This window comes from Mauremys reevesii, linkage group 2 (genome assembly GCF_016161935.1).
Source record: "Mauremys reevesii isolate NIE-2019 linkage group 2, ASM1616193v1, whole genome shotgun sequence".
NCBI classification, from domain to species: Eukaryota; Metazoa; Chordata; order Testudines; family Geoemydidae; genus Mauremys; species Mauremys reevesii.
This window is the reverse complement of record NC_052624.1, coordinates 219742706-219763416: the sequence shown is the minus strand read 5'-3', so window position 1 is coordinate 219763416 and position 20711 is coordinate 219742706. Positions and strand designations below refer to the sequence as shown.

Here is a 20711-nt window from a genome sequence, read left to right as displayed (position 1 = left end):
GTATTAGCACAGCTTTCTCCAGGCACTTCTCTGCTTTAGGGCAGGCATTTTTTCAGTAATACAGTTTTCAACATCCTTAACAGTTACAATTAGTATTTTCACTTTAAAAAAAAAGAAAAGAAAAAGAAAACTGCAAAGTAAGAGGTTGTATGTGATCATAGCAGATGGCTCTAGTCTTTGACTGTTCAGTGATGTACGTACCATGTTATTACTATATCATAAGACATTACATCAGGGGTCGGCAACCTTTCAGGAGTGGTGTGCCGAGTCTTCATTTATTCACTCTAATTTAAGGTTTTGCCTGCCAGTAATATATTTAATGTTTTTAGAAGGCCTCTGTTTATAAGTCTATAATATATAACTAAACTATTGTTGTATGTAAAGTAAATAAGGTTTTTAAAATGCTTAAGAAGCTTCATTTAAAATTAAATTAAAATCCAGAGTCCCCCGGACCAGTGGCCAGGACCCAGGCAGTGTGAATGCCACTGAAAATCAGCTCTCGTGCCGCCTTTGGCACACGGGCCATAGGTTGCCTACCCCTACATTACATGAAGGAAAGTTGGGTAGTCATAGGGAGGGAGGCTGTGATGAGACAAACTGAAAAAAAGAAAAGAAAGTTCAAAATGTATGGAATGTTTTTGTTTTGTTTGGAGCATTCAACATTAGGATGTGACAAATCTGCCTTTTTGGACTCAGATACCCAGTAGAAGCTATGAGTGTAGGAATAGCTAGCAGTGACAATACAGTTGTATGTGTGTTTAAACATTTTTTAACTTTGAATATCGATTGCTTACACAATTTTTTTTAAAATTACAACACTTAGATGTAAGTGCTGATCTCTGTTGTACTGAATGCAAATACTGTGCTTAAAGCACTACTTGGGTATGTAGTGGATGTTACACCCCTTTCCAGCATTCAGTACTAAATTGCCTCTTAAAACAAAGTCTCTCAGCTTCCTATTTAAGAATAAATCTAAAAAAGGTATTGAATGAGACCCAACATCTTCTCTTTCCCTAAAGGCAATACTGCCTTGGGTAACCCTCAAAGGCAAGGCTAATCGCTGAAGATGATCTCTGACATGAAGTCTTCTTTTTTTTAATATTTATTATTTTTAAGCCTTCAGATGTTAGCTGTCAGCTAATTTTAGAGTACTTCATTATCCAAAAAGTGGTTGTGATACTTCATTCAGTTACAAAAGAAAAAGTAAAGAGGGGCAGGGATAAAACTATTAATTCTACCTTAAATATTGACTTGCTGGGTCTCCTGAAGCTAAAGAAAAAGTGTTCATTTGGAAAATTCCTTGGACAATATGCCTATTCCTTCTTTGAGAAGAGATGTGACTTCTACTGTCCCATTTACAGTAAGTTTATGATACTTCAGAAGTGGGTGATCATGCCATTTCTGTAAAAATGTGAGTAGGTATATTATGTCTAGTAATGGCAAAAAAAAAAAAAAGGTGCAGCTTGAGATTGATCAAACACTTAGTTTTGTGCTCTTATAAAAAAGCAGTACAGAAGCATCACTTGTCAGTTGAATAGGATTCTAAACCCTGACATCCTCAATGTAGTCTATGTAGGGGAAATGTTAATCCATCATACCAGAAATGTGTATCAGGTAATAAGAAGAAAGATCCAGGTTAGTTATAGAGTAAAGGTTATACATGTATAGTATTGGATATTGGACTTGCAGTTTTTAAAAAGCTTTGAAAATCTCATGGACCCAAGTGCTCAGCTGTCTTCAACTTGCCACAGTGCTGGCTTCCTGTTTTTCTGTTGTATTTGATACTTAAAGTTTAGTGATGTATTTAAGTGTTGTACATCTGAGTTAATGACTGAAGATTGTTTAAATAATTCCAATTGAGCCTGTTATTTCATCTAAGATTATCAATCAGATTAGTACAGCACCATACAGAAAGTAAGAGATACATTACCACCCTTTGTTGTCAGACTAAGAGCCTGATAGGTGTTCTCCTGCATCTGGAAGGGCTGCACAGTTTTCATTCCTTCAGCTAAGTTCCTGTTTCAGTATCATTATCTAGGATTTCGGACCAAAGAAACTCATTGCCAAGAATATTCACCCAGAAACATATGTTATGATGTCATTTCTATACTTTCTCAGTTTATCTGATTTATGTGTGAGGGTATGAGTATTTACAGCTGGGAGAACAAACCATTCACTATAGTCTCTCTCAATGGGTCCTTACCCCACCATCATTCTTCTATGATGATTCCCCAACAGGAAACATCTGCTGTAACAATCATACCTTATTAGTCCGTATATACTTATGTCAACATTGTGTGTGTGTGTGTGTGTGTGTGTGTGTGTGTGTATACACACACACACACTCTCTCTCTCTCTCTCTCTCTCTCTCTCTCTACCCTGATATTACATGGTCCTCGGGAGACAAAAAATCTCACCATGTTATAGGTGAGACCACGTTATATCAAACTTGCTTTGCCCTCCTGTTCCTTGTTCCCTGACTGCCCCCTCCAGGGACCCCCATCCCTAATCACCCCCAGGACCCCAACCCTCCATCCCCTGATTGCTCTAACCCCTATCCACCACTTGTCCCGCCCCCTGACAGGCACGCACTGGCAGCAGCAGGAAGCAGAGCAGCCCGGCCCCAGCCCGCTCCACTCCACCAGGTCCCAGCCGTGGCGCTCCGCTTCCCGCTGCCGGTGAGTGCAGGGAGGTTGGGGAAAGGTCACCCCCCACACTCACCAGCGGGGGGAAGTGGAGCGACGTGGCCCCAGCCCACTCCGCTTTCCTTGCCCTGGCCCCAGCCATGTTGCTGGGGGGCGGCTGAGGAAAGGTCCTGCACTCACCTGCCTGGCGGGAAGTGGAGCACCACGGCTGGGAGCTGGAGTGGAGTGGAGCTGGCTGGGGCTGGGCTGCTCCACTTCCCGCTGCCAGTGAGTGTGGGGAGGTTGGGGAAAGGTCACCCTCCGCACTCACCGGCGATGGCGGGAAGCGGAGTGCTGCGGCTGGACCTGGTGGAGTGGAGCGGGCTGGGGCCGGGCTGCTCTGCTTCTGCCGCTGCTGATGACTGCAGGGGGGATCCCTTCCCCCAAGCCTCCTCCCCCCAGCGACACGGCTGGGGCCGGGGCGAGGGAAGCAGAGCAGCCTGCTCCCAGCCCCCTGCTAAGCCCCCAGGCCACTCTGGGACTGTGGGGCCCCCAAAAGTGTCCTCCCACAGCTCCTGCCCCCCAGATCCTGGGAGGAGGGGGTCTCTGACCACCCCTGAGACCCTCTGCCCCTTATTCAACCCCTCAGCACCAGCCTGGCCCAGCAGCCTTAACACGCTGCTCAGAGCAGTGTGTCAGAGCTTTAGTACATTGTATGCGAACCTGCGTTATATTGGGTCGTGTTATAGAGGGGTATGTATGTAAATTAAGGAGATGATTTCCAAGAGTATCTGGAGTTGTATAGACACGAAGGCATCCAACATTGTTAAAATATAGATAAATTCCTGAATAGGGTTAGTTATCAGTCAAGGACCAGTGGTCTGGGCCCTAGAATTCAGACATACTCTTTGTTGAGGATAAAGATTTTAAAGAATAGTTTTTATATTTATATATAAAAATTAATAAACAATCAAATACAGAAGGAAAACTAGAAATAATATTTACTAACAGGTACTAATATAAAAGTATACTGTAATTCTTGACTACACTGTCTGATATTTCAATGCAGCTTTTCATTAAACTTTAACATTGGCCTTCTAGCAAATCTAAAATATACCTATAGCACCTGTTTTCTTAAATAATCTTTCATATAACACATTGTTTCCACCACACTTGCTCATTTATTGTGCTCAGCTCTTAACCTCTTTAGAAGGGTATAAAATCTTTAAAATAAATAATCATAGACTGTGTTGAAAGGGACCTCAGGAGGTCATCTATTCCAACCCCCTGCTCAAACCAGGACCAATCCCCAACTAAATCATCCCAGCTAGGGCTTTGCCAAGCCCGATCTTAAAAATCTCTAAGGTAGGAGATTCCACCACCTCCCTAGGGAACCCATTCCAGTGCTTCACCGCCCTCCTAGTGAAAAAGTTTTTCCTAATATCCAACCTAAACTTCCCCTACTGCAATTTGAGACCATTACTCCTTGTTCTGTCATCTGCTACCACTGAGAACAGTCTAGATCCATCCTCTTTGGAACCCCCTTTCAGGTAGTTGAAAGCAGCTATCAAATCCCCCCTCATTCTTCTCTTCTGCAGCCTAAACAATCCCAGTTCCCTCAGTCTTTCCTCATAAGTCATGTGCTCCAGCCCCCTAATCCTTTTTGTTGCCTTTTGCTAGATTCCTTCTAATTTTTCCACATACTTCTTGTAGTGTGGGGCCCAAAACTGGACACAGTACTCCAGATGAGGCCTCACCAATGCCGAATAGAGGGGAATGATCATGTCCCTCGATCTGCCAGCAATGCCCCTACTTATACAGCCCAAAATGCCGTTAGCCTTCTTGACAACAAGGGCACACTGTTGACTCCTATCCAATATACAGTAACTGCATATGAAGCCAATATTTCAAAATAAAGAGGGAGAGAGGTACTCTGGAATAAAGCTACATGACCAGGTAACTTGCCCAGTACTTCAGCTTTACAAGTGAATCTGCTGTGTCATTTACTAGCATATCAAAGCAAATAGTAAGGTTTCATTTATTATTTTATACAGTTGCCAAGAAGATTATACACACATTCACTGTTTAAATTTAAACCAACTTCCAAATGCTAAAGCAGCTGCATCACACACACACAATTCATTGCAATGGAGAATCCATGACATTAGCTGCTGCAGTAAGGAAGGGTGGGACACATGATCATGGCGTGGCAAGTAATGATTAAATTGTTGCCCTTCCAGAGCTAGTTATATATTTTCTATTAAAAATTACATTTCCAAATTTGTTACAGCTGCTATTCTAGATTTCAAAGGAAAATATATTAATTAGTAGCATTCTTACAGATTATAAAATGGTATAGTAAAAACAGAACCTAAATTCTGTTGAATGAACTAGCTAACCTAGTATAAACAGCTTGAAAGTGACACATACCCTGCAGAATCCTTGACTGTAGGGTGTGTTTGAGTTACATGAAACTGAAAGTGCCTCTCCTGAGGTATAATAGATATAGCCACTAACAAACAGCATACTACAGAAATTACTGAGAAACTGCAGCAGGTAAAAAATTAGCAAGCTACCTACTCACCCCACCTTCCCCCATGGGAGGATTGTGGCTACTAGGAGGAACAAAGAACAGAGTTGATTCAGGGTAGATGGTTAGAGTCTTTGGTTTGATGAACCTAAATTGCTGCTATTTCTGAGATTTAAAGAAAGTCTCTGTCCTGCCCCCTCTATAGGTGCATGAGAGAAGGTTATCTGCTTCTGACTAGTCATATGTTCCCAGATCATGGAATTTACTTTGCAAACTTTTTCTTGGACAAGATTAAGATTTACGGTCTTGGAAAGTGCCTTTTTACATCTGTGATGGGTTCCTCCTAGGATTCCACCTGGAACTGGGGTACCACTGAGCCCTCCAACTCACTAGCATGGGTTTCCTCTCACACTGTGTTCGTGTGACAAACTTCAGACCGCTCCCAGTTTTACACTCCCAGGGCCACACCCAGCTGCACTTGCATGCAGGCTCTGGTCAACCTGCATGAACCAACAAGAGAGAGGCTACAGCCAAAATAACCACCAGTTCCCCAGCCTAAGACCCCAGAGCTGTACCGTCCTGCCCTGGTCAAAACCCCAACCTGGATGAATTTAATTACTCATAGACTTTAACGTCAGAAGGGACCATTATGCTCATCTAGTCTGACCTGCACAATGCAGGCCACAGAATCTCACCCACCCACTCCTGTAACAAACCCCTAACCTATGTTTGAGCTATTGAAGTCCTGAAATCGTGGTTTGAAGACCTCAAGGTGCTGAGAATCCTCCAGCAAGTGACCCGTGCCCCCCTGCTGCAGAGGAAGGCGAAAAACCTCCAGGGTGGTGAAAAACCTCCAGGGCTCATGGGTCATGTCGAATAGCAGATATTTCTAGGCAGTTGCTCCTAACTGGTGCTATCATGTTATGATGCCTAAGAGGCCTTGGAGTGAAGCCTGCCATGGCTTCACACGCAGCCTCCCTGGGACACTAGGTTTCACGTCTAGGCATCTTGCTGTCTGATAACTAAGATAGCAACTGTGGGAAGAGGCTGCTGACTCCATGAGACCCTCTGCTCCCCCGAGGTTGGGCAGACACACTGCAGGCCCACTCCTGACCCACAACAAACCCACAAGACACCACCGATTCACTGGTAAGAGGCAGGAGAGTTGGGCCCAATTCCTTTGGGTCTCTGTATAACCCCAAACTTTCACAACCTCTGGGTTGGCAGCAGTCCAGATCCGAACTCTGCCAAGACATAAGTCCTGGATCCAAATGCTTCCTAATGCTGGGGTGCAAGACTCCAGACACTCACAATGGGCTGGTATCTATCATCCTAACAATTAGCCACCCCCTACCATATATTTCAGTATAGTGTATATTAAGTGTGAGCTTAACACTGCAAAAGGGGCCAGTTTGACAGCCCAGCATGCACAATTCACGGCTCAGGGTCATTCAGGCCAGACTGACACAACAGACTCCTGCCAGCATCCCCACGTTGGTCAGGGGTGCGATCTCTGACCAACTCAGCCAGGCTGGCAGGAGCCCCTCGTATAGGCAAAAAAGATATAGTGGCAAAAAAGTGCAGTTTTAGCAGGGCAGCTTATTTCACATGAGGGAGCTCACAGCAGATATAAGCTGCATCCACACTAAGTGCACATCGTGGGGGTTATCTGTGGGTACTACTCAGTTCACCCCACTCTGGATGTGGAGAGGAATATGCAACAGCCTTTGCTCAGAGAGTTGAGATTTTCTCCCAGACACTTCACACAAAGGCACACTAGTTTAGAGTCCCGCCACCCAAGGCTGAAGCCCTTGGGCTTCTGCTTCAGCCTCGGGCAGTGGGGCTTGGGTGTCAGCCCTGGGCCCTAGCACATTTAAGTCAGCCCACTTTGGGGTTCTGACCCCCCTCTGGAGTCCTGACCCACAGTTTGAGAATCACTGCCCTAGATGATTTCACACCCTACCTTATATAGTTTTAACATATGGTGGGAACCCTTTGTTCCAAAAACAGTTCCCAGCACAATTTGTGAAAAAATACAGGTATCCAAAATGAAGTTCAGTGTTATGGGGTCTGGTCATATGCTCATGCTGAGTCATAGCAGCCATTATTTATCAGGGCCGCCCAGAGGGGAGCGGGGGGGGGGCAAGTGGGGCAATTTGCCCCAGGCCACACAAGGGCCCCCACAAGAGTTTTTCGGGGCCCCTGGAGCGGGGTCCTTCACTCGCTCTGGGGGCCCCGGAAAACTCTCATGGGGCCTGGGCCCCAGGAGCTTCTTCCGCTCCGGGTCTTCAGTGGCGGGGGTCCTTCCACCCTGGGGCGGAAGGACCCCCCGCCACTAAATTACCGCTGAAGCGGGACCCACCGCCGAAGTGCCGGGTCTTCGGTGGTAATTCGGCAGCGGGAGGCCCCCACCGCGGGTCTTCGGGGCACTTCGGCGGCGGGTCCCGGAGCAGAAGGACCCCCTGCCACCAATTACCGCCAAAGCGGGGGGCCCCCCACTGCCGAAGACCTCAGGCCCCCTGAATCCTCTGGGTGGCCCTGTTATTTATAGGTTCGCTGAACTGTTTACAGGAAGGCTAAACACTTCCATAGCCCATTGTCTTTGCTGATGGGCCATCAACACTCTCTAGCTTCTTCATTGTTGTACCTGAAAGGCTAGCTGTGGGTGTTACTCAGAGTAAGCACACTTGAAATACAGATACAGTAACTCCTCACTTAACGTTGTAGTTAAGTTCCTGAAAAATGCGACTTTAAGCAAAACGATGTTAAGCAAATCCAATTTCCCCATAAGAATTAATGTAAATGAGAGGGTTAGGTTCCAGGGAAATTTTTGTAACCAGACAAAAGACTATATTTTGTATATATACACATATATACATACACACACACAGTATAAGTTTTAAACAATTTAATTCTGGTACACAGTGATGATGATTGTGACGCTTGGTTGAGGTGGAGGAGTCAGAGGGTAGGATATTTCCCAGGTAATGCCTTACTGCTAAATGATGAATTAGCAATTGGCTGAGCCCTCAAGGGTTAACTCACACTCTACAAGGCAGCAGGAATGGATAGAGGGGAGACAGCATCGCAGACAGAAACAGACACACACACACTATGTGTACACTGCCTTGTTAATTAGATCAGCTTGCTGAGACTGCAGCTGCTGCCAGCAAGCTCCCTCCATCCTGAGCCCTGTCGTGTGTCCCCCCTTCTCTACGGAAGATGGGGTAATCAGGGTGCAGGAGCAGAGGGGAGGGGGACACCCTGACATTACCCCCCCCCCCTCTTCCTCTTCTCCCCTGCCTGCACAGCAAGCAGGAGTCTCGGGGAGCAGCTCCAAGGCAGAGGGCAGGAGCAGCACATGGCAATGCGGGGAGGGAGAGCTGCAATTGATAGCCTGCTGGGCAGCTGCTGCACAGGGAACTTAGGGGATCGGGGAGCTGATGGGGGGCTGCTGGTCCACACTGGTTCCAAGCCCCCACCAGCTAGCTGCAATGGGCTGCTCTTCCTGCAAGCAGTGAACAAAGCAGGCGGCTACCAAACGACATTAGAAGGGAGCATTGCACAACTTTAAATGACCACGTTCCCTAATTGATCAGCAAAGTAACAATGAAACACCGTTAACCGGGACAACTTTAAGTGAGGAGTTACAGTACATACATATAGTCAATATTCATAACTTCATAACTTCAGATACAAAAATGATACATGCACATGAATAGGACAATCATATTCAGCAGATCAACTTTTCCAATGATACCTCACATGGCTCATCATAATCATATTGTATCATAATCATACCCCCATGATGAATAAGAGGTGCAATGTCACAATATTTTCTCCACATGGCCACCCCATGCCGAAACCTACAAGGGAATGAGAAGCAGATAGCAACTCTACCTCTCTTGAATGTACCACTACCTTTTCTAGCAAAATGAAAGGTCAAAAGATGTATCCTGCTACTTTGGGAATGTTATCTCTGTAACTGAAAATCTATCTACATACTTACCCTTCCCTTGCATTGGGCTTGACTGGTGAACTGGCTAAACTGCAGTGGGGTTAAAAACAGGTCCTGGCTTGCTGTGTACCAGGATCCCCTGGTCACCTGTCTCCCATTCTCCTTCCATTCATCCGATGGTGAGCTGGGGCTGGTTCCCACGGGTTTGCAGGAAGCAGTTGTTAAATTTAGAAGCCCTTTTAGAACCGGTTGTCCTGGTTCTAAAAAGGCTTTTAAATTTAACAAAATCTGTGCCAGCTCCCTGCCTTGCCCCTGGCCCCAGCTCTCCTAGCTCCACCTCCTCCCCTGGCTTCTCCCCCCCCTCCCCTGCTTCCCACGAATCAGCTGATTCACGGGAAGCAGAGCTTCCTGCAGGTGAACTGGGGCGGGGCTGGGGCACGAGAAGAGCTCCAGGTGTCACGCGGCCCGACTCCGGCCACGCGGCATAACTCCGGGCCGGGCCTCGGCCCAGGCCCCGACTCTGGCTCCGGCCGCGCGGCTCTGGCTCGGGCCGGGCCCCAACTGCGGCCACGCGGCACGGTTCCGGCCCGGGCCCCATCCCAGGCCCTGACTCCGGCCACGTGGTGCAGCGCCGGGCTCCGACTCCGGTCCCCAGCCCCGACTCGGGCTGCGCGGCGTGGCTCCAGCCCAGCCCCGGCGGGGGTAAGAGGCCGGGGTTGGAGGGGTTGGATAAGGCAGGGACAGGGACAGGGAGCAGGGGTGAGTTCGATCAGGCAGAGGCTCTTGGGGGGCGGTCAGGGGATGGGGAAGTGGGGGGTTGGGTAGGCACCACGTGGGAGTTCTGGGGGTCTGTCAGGGTGTTGGTAGATGGGGTTGGCGCAGTCAGGGGACAAGGAGCAGGGTGAGTTGGGCAAGGGGTGGAGTCCTGGGGGGCAGTTAGGGTTGGGGGGTCTCAGGAAGGAGTGGTCAGGGAACAAGGAGCGGGGGGGGGTATGGGTTGCAGTTTCTGATGGGGGCAGGACATGGGTGGGAGGTGTACTCACCGGCGGTTCCCTACAGGGTATTCGGCGGCAGGTCCTTCACCCGCCGGAGCCATTCCGCCGAAGACCCGGTAGGGAACCGGTTCCTAAGATTTTGGCAGCTCATCACTGCCCTCATCCACTACTACCAGGGCCGGTGCAAGGATGTTTCGAGCCCTAGGCAAAACTTCCACCTTGTGCCCTCCCCCGTCCCCGAGCCCCTGCCCTGAGGCGCCCCCCCTGCAGCAGCTCCCCACCCCCCACCCTGAGGCACCCCCCGAGCTCACCCCTGCTCCTCCTCCACCCCAAACACGCCATCGCTGCTTCACTTCTCCCACCTCCCAGGCTTGCAGCACCTAAGCTGATTGGCACCGCAAGCCTGGGAGGCGGAAGAAGTGAAGCAGCTCACCCCTGCTCCGCCTCCTCCCCGAGCGTAGTAAAAGTGGCAGGTTTGCAGCTTGGTATCACATCCATTTGTTGTCCTCCCTGGCCTTCTGGTATGCCTGCTGCAGCTCCTTGGCGATACTGCTGCTAGTCCCTGTTGTACCCCTTTTCCTGCATCTGCTGAACAATCTGCTCACAGATGTTGACATTTTTAGGCTGGTTTGGAACTGTGCCTTCATAGCCTCCTCTCCCCACAGACCCAGAAAATCCAACATCGCATGTCTACTCCAGACATGAGTGTGACTAGAGTGTGTAGCCAGCACAATCAGCTGGGCAGTTGCACTCAACAATGGAGAGTTGCTAGGTGTGCTTGCCAAGCTGGGCAATCAGGAAAAAGGAGTTTCAAAAAATTTTGGAGCTTTAAAGAGGCAGGAGTAATTCTGGTCTCCATGACCCCTGAGCAATGGAATTCACATTGATGACCAGAGCAGTTCATGTGAGGCACTGTGGGACAGCTGTAGAGAACAGTTAGGGTTTGGGTACACTTGCAGCTGTACAGCGCTGGAAGTTAAAGCTGTCTTCGTACAGCTGTGTAGGGAAAGCGCTGCAGTGTGGCCACACTGACAGCTACCAGCGCTGCAGTGTGGCCACATTTGCAGCATTTGCAGCGCTGTTGGGAGTGGTGCATTATGGGCAGCTATCCCAGTGTTCAAGTGGCTGCAACGTGCTTTTCAAAAGAGGGGGGTGGGGTGGCGTGTGACAGGGAGCGTGCGGGGGAGAGCGAGAGAGTGGATTTTTGGAGCCGACACTGTGTCAGCTCCCTGCCTTGCAAATTCCGACCACTTCCCCCACCCCTCATTCACTCTTAAATGCAAATAGCCTTCAGACCAGATAAGCAGCTGCTCCGACGGACTCCCTCCGCTGGAAACTTCTTCGTGGACTGTAGAATTTATTTCAGTCAGAAGTTCATGTACTGTAGGGAAGCAGTTGAAGTTATTCTGTTCTACAGAAGATGCCCAGAATTCCAGTTTTTTAACAATGAAATTTTATCCATGTAGTAAAAATGGTCACATTCTTTCCTTGCAGCGACAGATTAGTTTCATTTAATTTTGCAAAAATATCTGCAAGATACACACGTCTCATTAGCCATGAGGAATTTGTCAGACAGTCACTAAATTTTCATCCTGAATTATCTGAAGTGAAGAATACCACTAGTTCACTACAAAGTTCAAAAAGCCTCACAAGCACTTTTCCTCTGGATAGCCACTCCTGTAAAAGAAGCGCTTTGTGCTGACTATGCATTTCCTCACACAAAATTTTAAATAACCTGGATTGAAGTGGTCGAGATTTGACAAAATTGATAATCTGTACTGCTTCATCAAGCACAGTTTTCAGATATGCTGGTATTTTTTTAACTGTAAGTGCTTGTCTGTGTAGAACACAATGGCTCTTAGTGCTTTCTGGTGCCACACTTATGATTTGCATTACAGCTCCCTTCATCTTCCCGATCATTGCCTGAGCACCGTCAGTACATACATCAATACATTTTCCCCAACTAATTTCATGCTTTCTGATAAAATTGTTGATGCAGTTGACTATTTCTTCTCCAGTTGTGTTGCTTTGCAGAGATTCACATAAGAGCAGGTCCTCTTCAATAATATTATTAAATCTATATAGGACAAATACTAGTAGCACAGCAAGTCCTGAAACGTCATTGGACTCATCTAGCTGCAATGAATACTCATGGCAAATTTTCAGTTGGCAAACTAGCTTTTTTTCTGTGTCATTGGCAAGATCTTTAATACGGCGTGCAACAGTATTATTTGACAACTGTATAGCATCAATTATTTACCAGACTGCTCGCTCAACATACACGTTACAATATCTTTCGTGAAAGGCTTGATAAGCATTTCTCCAATAGTGTGAGCTTCTCTGGCAAGCACTATACGGTAACTTACTCAATAAGATGCCTCTGTTGCACTTTTGTTGTACTTTTATTGTCTGTTTTAGCAATTTTAATCATCGAAAGTTTACAATTTCCAAGTGAGTCACGCTTCCTCTTGAAAAAACTTGTATCTTTATCTTTGTATTCAGCATGCTTGGTTTCCAAATGCCTACGAAATTTAGCAGGAGCCAATTAACTGTTTGCTAGTATTTTGTTGCACACGACGCACTGCGCATCAGGAACATCTTTATTTCCAACACACGTAAAACCGAAAGACAAATAACTTTAATCATACTTTCATTTCGGTCCTTTAACACCTGCTTCTTCTTGTTTTTTGATATACTTCGGTGGAAATTCTTTCACCTTGGATAACTCACTAGTACTAACAGATTTTTTGGCAACAAAAGACTGCGATTGTTCATCCTCACTTTGAAGTGTCACAATATTTTGCTCATTTATTTCGGCCACAGTTGGAGTACTGGAAAAACTTGCTTTTTGTTTCAAAGTTCCTTCTTTTAGCCACAAATCCATGGAGATTAGGTTTAATAACAATATTTAGAAATACTGATTTTTGTCAAATGTCATTTGTCACAAATATTTATATTGTTTTGAGCTAAACTAGTTTAGTTGTGCTTATCGCACACACGGTAAAGACCCACAGGTTTGAACGTGCTGAGTGAAATGTTATATTCAACATGGCGTAAAGAGAATGGTGTGTGCATATCACTGCAGTTCATGCAGCCTTGTGCGGAAGGGGTACAAGGTCACTAACTGAAATGTGCCCGAAAGGGGTAGACGTCAACATGCTTGCGTGCCACGTTCTCTTTATGCCATGATATTCAATATGAGATGTAGCAATAACTGTAGCTGGACTTAAGTCTGTAGTGTAGAGATACCCTCAGTGAAGTGAAACCAATTAGGGGAGCAGAAGTGGCTTGTTGGAAATCCTGCTCCCCACCAATCAAGAAGCAAGGCGGCATGGGGCTTGTGGGGAGCCTCCTTCCCCTCCAGGCAGTAACAGCGCTTTAGGGGGGAGACGCAGAGCAGCCGCTCGTCCTTAGAAGCGATCGCTGTGACGCGCCGTCAGGGAACCAGGGTCTGGCGCCTGCAGCTCCCGCACCTGTCCGGGCCCAGCAATTAGCGCACCGCAGGGGCGGGGGCACTGGCTCCCCACGGCCCCGAGGAGCGGGGTGCGGAGCTGCCGCTGTGTAGCGCGGCCCGCACGCCCCGAGCGGACGCACCTACCGAGCCGCAGTCCAGGCAGCAGCCGCCCCGCCCTCGCTCGCTGCTTGCGGAGTGGCGGGCACCTCCCGCCCGTGGGGGCAGGGCCCGCGCCGCTAACCCCGCCTTCCCCAGCTCCCCTCCCCGCGCGGGTGGATGCTCTCGGGCTGCCTCAGTGAGGTCTGTCTCCCCGGGCTGGTGCTTGATGAGCGCTGCCTGGCGCCGGCGCCGCCGCTCGGGCTGCTGGGTTCAGTTGTTATCCGGCGGCCTGGCTCCATTTCTGCACGGAGGGCCCTGAGCGGCTGGGTCCGCGGCCGGCCCCCTCTCGTCTCTCTTGTGTATCCCGCAGGCCCAGCCCTCGCCCGGCTCGGGCCTCCGCAGCCATGAGCACGGAAGACGAGATCATCCGCATCGCCAAGAAGATGGACAAGATGGTGCAGAAGAAGAACGCGGTGAGCGGCCGGGTGGGGGGAACAGCGCCCTACTCTCCTCGCGCGCGCGGGGCCGCCCTGTTTCCTGTCAGAGCTTGGGGTCCCGGCGCTCGTCGCGCGCCAATCTCTGTGTCTCCCCCCCCCGCAGGGTGCCTCGCGCCCAATTGTGAGGCCCGGGCTCGCGCACGCCCCCAACCGTCCCCCGAAGGTGCCTGGCGCTCGGCGGGGCGCGCTCTTTTCCCCCAGTCTCCTGCCTGGCCGAACTCCGCCTGCTCCCGGTGCCCCTTCGGTCAGTGGTCCGTAAGCCCGGGCGCTGCAGCGCTCCGGCCCCGCGTCTCCTCGGGACGGCCCCGGGCGCCTCTTGTCCTGAGTGGGCTAGTTCCGGTGCGCGCGCCGGGGACTCCTCTCCCCGCCCAGAGAACCCCCCTGTCCCGCGTGGGCTGTGCCCGGGCCGTGTCAGGGAATACGGCCCCTCGCTAGGTCCCCAGCAGCGAGCGAAGCAGCAGGCTCGATGGGCTTGGGGAGGGGACGCTCAGCAAGTGGCGGGTTGGCCGGCGAGCCCCGGTAACGCCCCGCAGCCCGGGCTGGCAGACAGGTCCGATCACACACGTTGCCTTCAATCACTAGCATGAAGCTGCGTCACGTGAGATGTTAAAACCCGAACTGAACAATGGAGAGTGGCTCTGGCGCTGGGGATTAGCTGTGCCAACCCTCTGAAACGGCCCCCAGCACAGCATAGGCTGGCCGCTGAGACAGCTCAGAGTTTTTACTCTAGGCAAATGATAAAGCCAGACGTATTTACTACGTTAATAAATACAAGTAGCAGCTGGTGCCGTATGAATGGAGGTGGAGTTTTACAGAACACTTGGATCCCTATGGTTAGTTCAAATTGAAAGCAAGGTTTTCTAGAGTTAAAGACCTCAATTTGTTCATGTGAAGCAACACATAACTTGGGTAGTTAACACAGAATGCTTATCCCATCCTCTGTGTATCCCTTCCTTACAGATACGTCACTGCAAGATTCCAGGGACAGTCTGTTAATCTGTTTAGGTGAATTATGAATCAGTGAAGCTTTGAGAAACAATACCATCCTTGTCAAGTATCAGAGGGGTAGCCGTCAGGGGCGGCTCTAGACACCAGCGCGCCAAGCAGGCGCTTGGGGCGGCCGTTTCCCGGGGGGGCGGCATTTGGCTCCGGTTGAGCTCCGCCCCCTGCGCGGCGGTACCGGGAGACGGACGGACGACCCGCCGGCATGACTGGGCGGCAGGTCTCGGTCGCCCGCCGTCCGGCTCCCCGCCGGCTCGCTGCGGGCGGCGCAGGTCCTCGCGCCCCGGCGCGGTGACCTGCCGCAGGCAGCATGCCCAGCAGGAGCTCGAGCGGCGAGAAGAGGGACCGAGCCGGGCGCCGGCGCGCGCGCGCGCGCGCGCGCGGGGCAGCCTACCTTTTCTAGCCCCGCTTCTGGTAGCAGTGTTAGTCTGGACCTGTAAAAGCAGCTGAGCGTCCTGTGGCACCTTATAGACTAACAGATGTATTGGAGCATGAGCTTGTACATGCATCCGACGAAGTGGGTATTCACCCACGAAAGCTCATGCTCCAATACGTCTGTTAGTCTATAAGGTGCCACAAGACTCAATACCATCCTTGCTATTTCATTTATTGGTATTTTCTGTATGGACTAGTAATTCAGACAACTGTATTTAAAGTTAGATTTTTGTGTTTAATGAGGTTGTTAAATCCTAAATCTCACTGAGTCTTCAAGAATGAGCTGACTGGGAATCCACTCTAGAGAATTTTTCTTAACTAGATGCAGTGTGGAAAATTTTCTTTTCTGTCTAAGGTTTAATCTTTCCATGGCTGCTCTTCTTAGACTTGTCTGTGTTAGAAAAAAATACTTTTTGCAGGTAATGTATTACGGTTTGGCTGGTGCTGAACCCAGTCTAACTGTGATTGTAAGCCAGGACAAACTATATTGAGCACTGTTTCAGAAATCTTGGTGCGTCTTAATCAGTCCTATGAGTTAAACCAGGTTCAGCACCAGTGTAGCTCGACCTGTTGCTGACACCCATTGGTGGCAACAGGTAGCCTTCCTAGTCTACACAACGTTCTTGGGTCTGACTGACATTTTTCTAAGAGGATGAATAGTCTCAGTTTTTCTCTCTCTTCCCCCTTGTTTATTCATTTGATATTTTCTTTTTTTCTGCTCCCTGCTTATTTCATTCTACATGCGCATGTATGTACCAAGGACAATAAGCACAGATAGTTACAATACTACCTTCAATTCAGTGGGTTTTCCTTTTCTATGTTTTCCTTAATAATTTTTTGCAAATTGTAAGGTACAGTAAAACCTGCCTTAGGGACCACCTCTGAAGCGAGATCACCTGTCACGAGTGACTACTTGCAGAGTCCACAGAACACCACCACTCTCTAATGTAAAAACCTTTGAAGAGAGACCACCTCTTACAAGAGACCACTTTTACTAACTCCTGTGAGTGGTTGCTCCTGGCTGGTATTACTGTATTTCTTTTCAAATCTTGCAGTACATTCTCACTTGACCCTGCAATATAATCAGAATACTAAATTAATGACATACTATACAGACCATTCCTGAAATTTACCAAGCTGTCACACACAAGATTATAATTTTATTGGAGGATGAAGCTGAATTGATAAGTGATCTCTCTCACACACAAATATGGAAGTTTCTGACAGAAACTTCATATTTACCTAGTTTTCCACAGTATGAACTGCTCTTTGTGTAAAATCTTTTAGTCAGTTTGTTTTTTATGCTGACAGTACCCCTTTTAAAAACACTGCCTTGTAGCATTTGAATAAAATCTTGATGCATTGCTGCAACTGAAAATGATTTTACTGATGTATATGTCTATGTGCAGATATTTCAAAGGACACTTTTTGAGCCCTAATTTGTCAAAGAACAGATGGGAAGGGATGATTTTATTTAACCTACTACTGAAAATCTTTCTCCATGGCTCATAACAGAACATTGAGCTGTAGTATCCCAGTTGTCTGGAGTTTGACGTGTGATGAATTGAAAAGTATAACATCAACATGGACATCCATTTTTTTCATGGGTAGACTATTGGTGTTCTATAAATAATAAATTGGCTTGTTAAATTGCTGCTGTGCTGAACTAATATGCTCAGCTTAATCAAAAGTAATAATATGTAGTTTTGTTTCAAGATTGTATTGAAATACTACACTTTATAACATGCAACACTTGACACACATCTCAGATACATTATATTGTTCCTCCAATAAGATTGTAATTAAATTGAATGTAGTATTCATTATTCAGTTGCACCTTACCTGTAGCCTTAGTTAAAAATGTGTACTGTTTATTTTTATTTTATATTTTCATCAGTGTAATGAATGTCCTTATTGAAATGCGTAGGAGCATGTGGGCAGAGGTAGCGTTGCATATATGAATTTTCAAAAACCAAGGACAGTTCAGTAAGTTTAGAGAAGAAAAGGTAAGAGGAAGTATTTAATCTTACTAGATTTAAATTGTAGCTCCCCTTAATAGAACAGACAATTACTGTGTAACTAACTTTACATAGGTATTCCTTTAAAAAGTTACTTTGTTTTATAACCCATAACTTTTAAATTAGTCAACGCAGACGTTTTCCCTCAGACTGTGATTTGATTAATCTGGGTGAGTTGTGTGGGGATATTTTTTTGTTTTGTTTGTAAACTGCACTAGCTAGATATTGAGACTTGTTTCTCTGTTATTGAGGGTGTCAACAAAGCAATTGTGAAAAGGGAGTATGTTTTTTAAGGATTTTACTTAGGAATAAAGTTACTTAAAAAGTTTATTTGCCATTTCAAGTGGATGGCTGTGCATGACTGAGATGAGATTGTAAGTGTAGGTCCTTTCACCAGTTATCAGAGCCAACTGAAATATTGCACTATTGCTTTTCTTTGTGCAGAAAATTGTCACTACTTCACAAAATAGTTGCTGTGACAAAGCAGTTTTTGACTTCTTTCGTACATTAGCTCTATGTTAAAACAGAAATAGTGTTGGGTTATTCCTGTCACAGAGTCCTCGGGGTGTAACCTGGACTGTGGGACCTCTGAGCCCTCCAAACCCAACAACCTGGGGTGTCTCTATCACACTGTGATGCTGTGACAAGCTACAAACCTCTGACAGGTACTGCACTTACATAGCCATCCACAGCAGGGACACGCCCAACTGAGTTATATGAATGATCTCCCAGCCACTCATGAACCAGTAGAGAGGCTTCAGCCAATTTCCCCCCAGCTCCAGCCCCATCCCAGAACTGTACCATCTTGCACTGCTCAAAAGCCTGACCAGTGTAAGCTCATTACTTAGTTCACCACTTCTTCATAGGAAAGTGGACCTGCACCAGCCATTGTAATTTGAGCTGAGATTCCCAAAACATTTCAACCAAAACCACACTGTTTTAGGTAAAATACAAAACAGATTTATTAACTACAGATAGATTTGAAGTGTTTATAATTAGCAGGCATAGAGATTAAAGTTGGTTACCTAAGAAATAAAAATAGAAATGCAATCTAAATTCTGACACTAGCAGATTAAGCAAGATTTGAATCCTAGCAGATGTTACAGGCACTTTACAGTTCCTCAATACTCAGACTAGACTTCCTTCTAGATGATCTTAAGGTGTTGAGATGGGGTCGAGGGGAAGAGAGGCCAAGTGATTATGTCACTGCCACTCTTTTTTTTTTTATACTTTCTTCTAGCTGCTAGAAAGATCCGTGCTGTGACATGGGTTAGTCCACCCCCATGGCGTATGAGCAGGGCCGGATTAATTCTCCTGGGGCTATTAGATTTTGTGGGGCCCCTGTATACAAGTCTTTTTCTTAAGTTAAATCAAAATGATCACAATTATGGCATCAAGGCTATTAATGCTATACTAAACTTGCCTTTTAATTAACATAAAGATGTTCTGTGGTTACATTTCAATCTTAAAACATGTAGACTATAGTTAAGTTATTTCAAAATAGCCTACTTCTTACCTTAGAACAGCTGTTATGCTAGTTTCTGTCTGGGAGGGAGTTTGGGTGGAGGAGGGGGTGCGAGGTACAGGCTCCGTTCAGGAGGTGCTTACCACAGGCAGCTCCTGGCTGGTGGTGTAGCAGGACTCAGGTAGACTGCCTGCCTGCCTGCATGCCGTGGCCCCACGCCGCTCCCGGAAGCAGCCAGCTGCTGGCACGTCTCTGCATGCCCCTGGGGGGAAGGGGATAGCGTATCTTTGTGTGCTGCCTGCAAGCGCCATCCCCGCAGTTTACGTTGGCCAGATCCTGGCCAATGGGAGCTGCGGGGATGGTGCTGGGGGTGAGGGCAGTGCGCGGAGCCCGCCAGGGCTACAGAAATGTACCAGCAGCTGGCTGCTTCTGGGAGTGGCATGGGGCCCCACGGCATGCAGGCAGACTGCCTGAGCCCTGCTGTGCTGGGGCTCCCTTAGCCTGGGGCCCTGGGTTGCAGCCCCTAAAGCCCCTGTATTAATCCAGCCCTGCGTATGTGGCTTCTCTGAGAAACCTCTGGGGTATTGGATTCTTTTTGATGGGCCACCAAGGTCTGTCTGGCCCTCCTTTGTTACAACTGAAAGGCTTGCTGTGGGTATCTCCCAATCTCACAACCTATTTCAGCAGCATGTATAGCAATACTCCATAAAATCACATACAATGGTAGTACATACAATCAACAGGATATTAATGTTCAACTGATCAAGACTTAAAATGATACCTTACAAGGTATACTTTGTACAAAACATATCATAATTATATGACCGTGGTGAATGGGGGGGGTTCCACAGTGCTACTTTGAGGTACAGTGTTACAATCCCCTCTTCCCCCACCTCCAGTCTAGCCATAAAGAAAGGAAGGGTTGTAGTGACTTCATGCTATAATAATTTCCAATAAATTGTTGAATAACTCTAACAGTACAGCACTAACATACATCTTAACATCAGAAGATGCTGATGACTCTTACTCAGACTTTTGCCTTAAGTATAATTCAATAAATTACATTTTTATGTGAAAACGTGTATGAAGCTAGATCTTTCAATGATATCTGAAATACCAGCAGTCCAGTGTAGGACTTCACCTCCAGTTTTGCTCATCCCCAGCCTATGAAAAATGTCTAAAGTTCCTATCCTTTGTGCAGCATGAACCCATGACAAATAGATATTTGACATACCAAAATTTAGGAAATCAAGGATCAGACTTATCTAATGAAAAGTCTCTGCACTCAGCATAGTTACAAACATTCCTTAGTGTTGTGGTTTCATATTATATTTATCAACAGAGCTAGCCAAAATTTGGTATTTCAATTTCATGGGAGATTTTGACTTTCCTGCAAATGGGAATTCTAAAAATAAAATATAAAGTTTTAGAAGCACAAGCATATATGGTTTCTGAAAGGAAGTGTGCCTTCTCGGAATCCAGCTGCTCCTAACTGAAATTGACATTCTTATCAGGTTCACTACTGCCCACCACTACTTAGGGCCCTATGTCAGTTTCAGTTAGCAGTTGCCAAGGCTTCCAGGGTCCCTGACTCTGAGGGAGTCCACATGGTGGAGCTGCCTGAGAGCGATGGA

The 20711-nt window shown here is 47.3% G+C and overlaps 1 protein-coding gene and 1 pseudogene across 9 annotated transcripts in view; one reads left to right on the top strand and one right to left on the bottom strand.

Moving 5' to 3' along the window:
• Positions 1–10595: 10595 nt before the first annotated feature.
• On the bottom strand, positions 10596–13758 carry LOC120397320 (annotated as a pseudogene).
• A 69-nt stretch (positions 13759–13827) lies between these two features.
• Positions 13828–20711, top strand: part of TCEA1 (transcription elongation factor A1) — a 51732-nt gene continuing 44848 nt past the window's right edge. The window contains exons 1-3 of one of the 9 annotated variants that reach the window (XM_039525309.1): positions 13829–14133; positions 17492–17600; positions 18168–18277. Coding sequence is in view for 1 of the 9 variants with exons in the window: in XM_039525302.1 (XP_039381236.1) it covers positions 14065–14133 (69 nt within the window). In the remaining 8 variants the exon portion in view is untranslated. Of the gene's footprint in view, positions 14134–14308; positions 14402–14524; positions 14991–15143; positions 15163–17491; positions 17601–18167; positions 18278–20711 lie in introns of those variants that run through there. The other 8 variants (XM_039525308.1, XM_039525311.1, XM_039525305.1 and 5 more) reach the window with 8 other exon arrangements.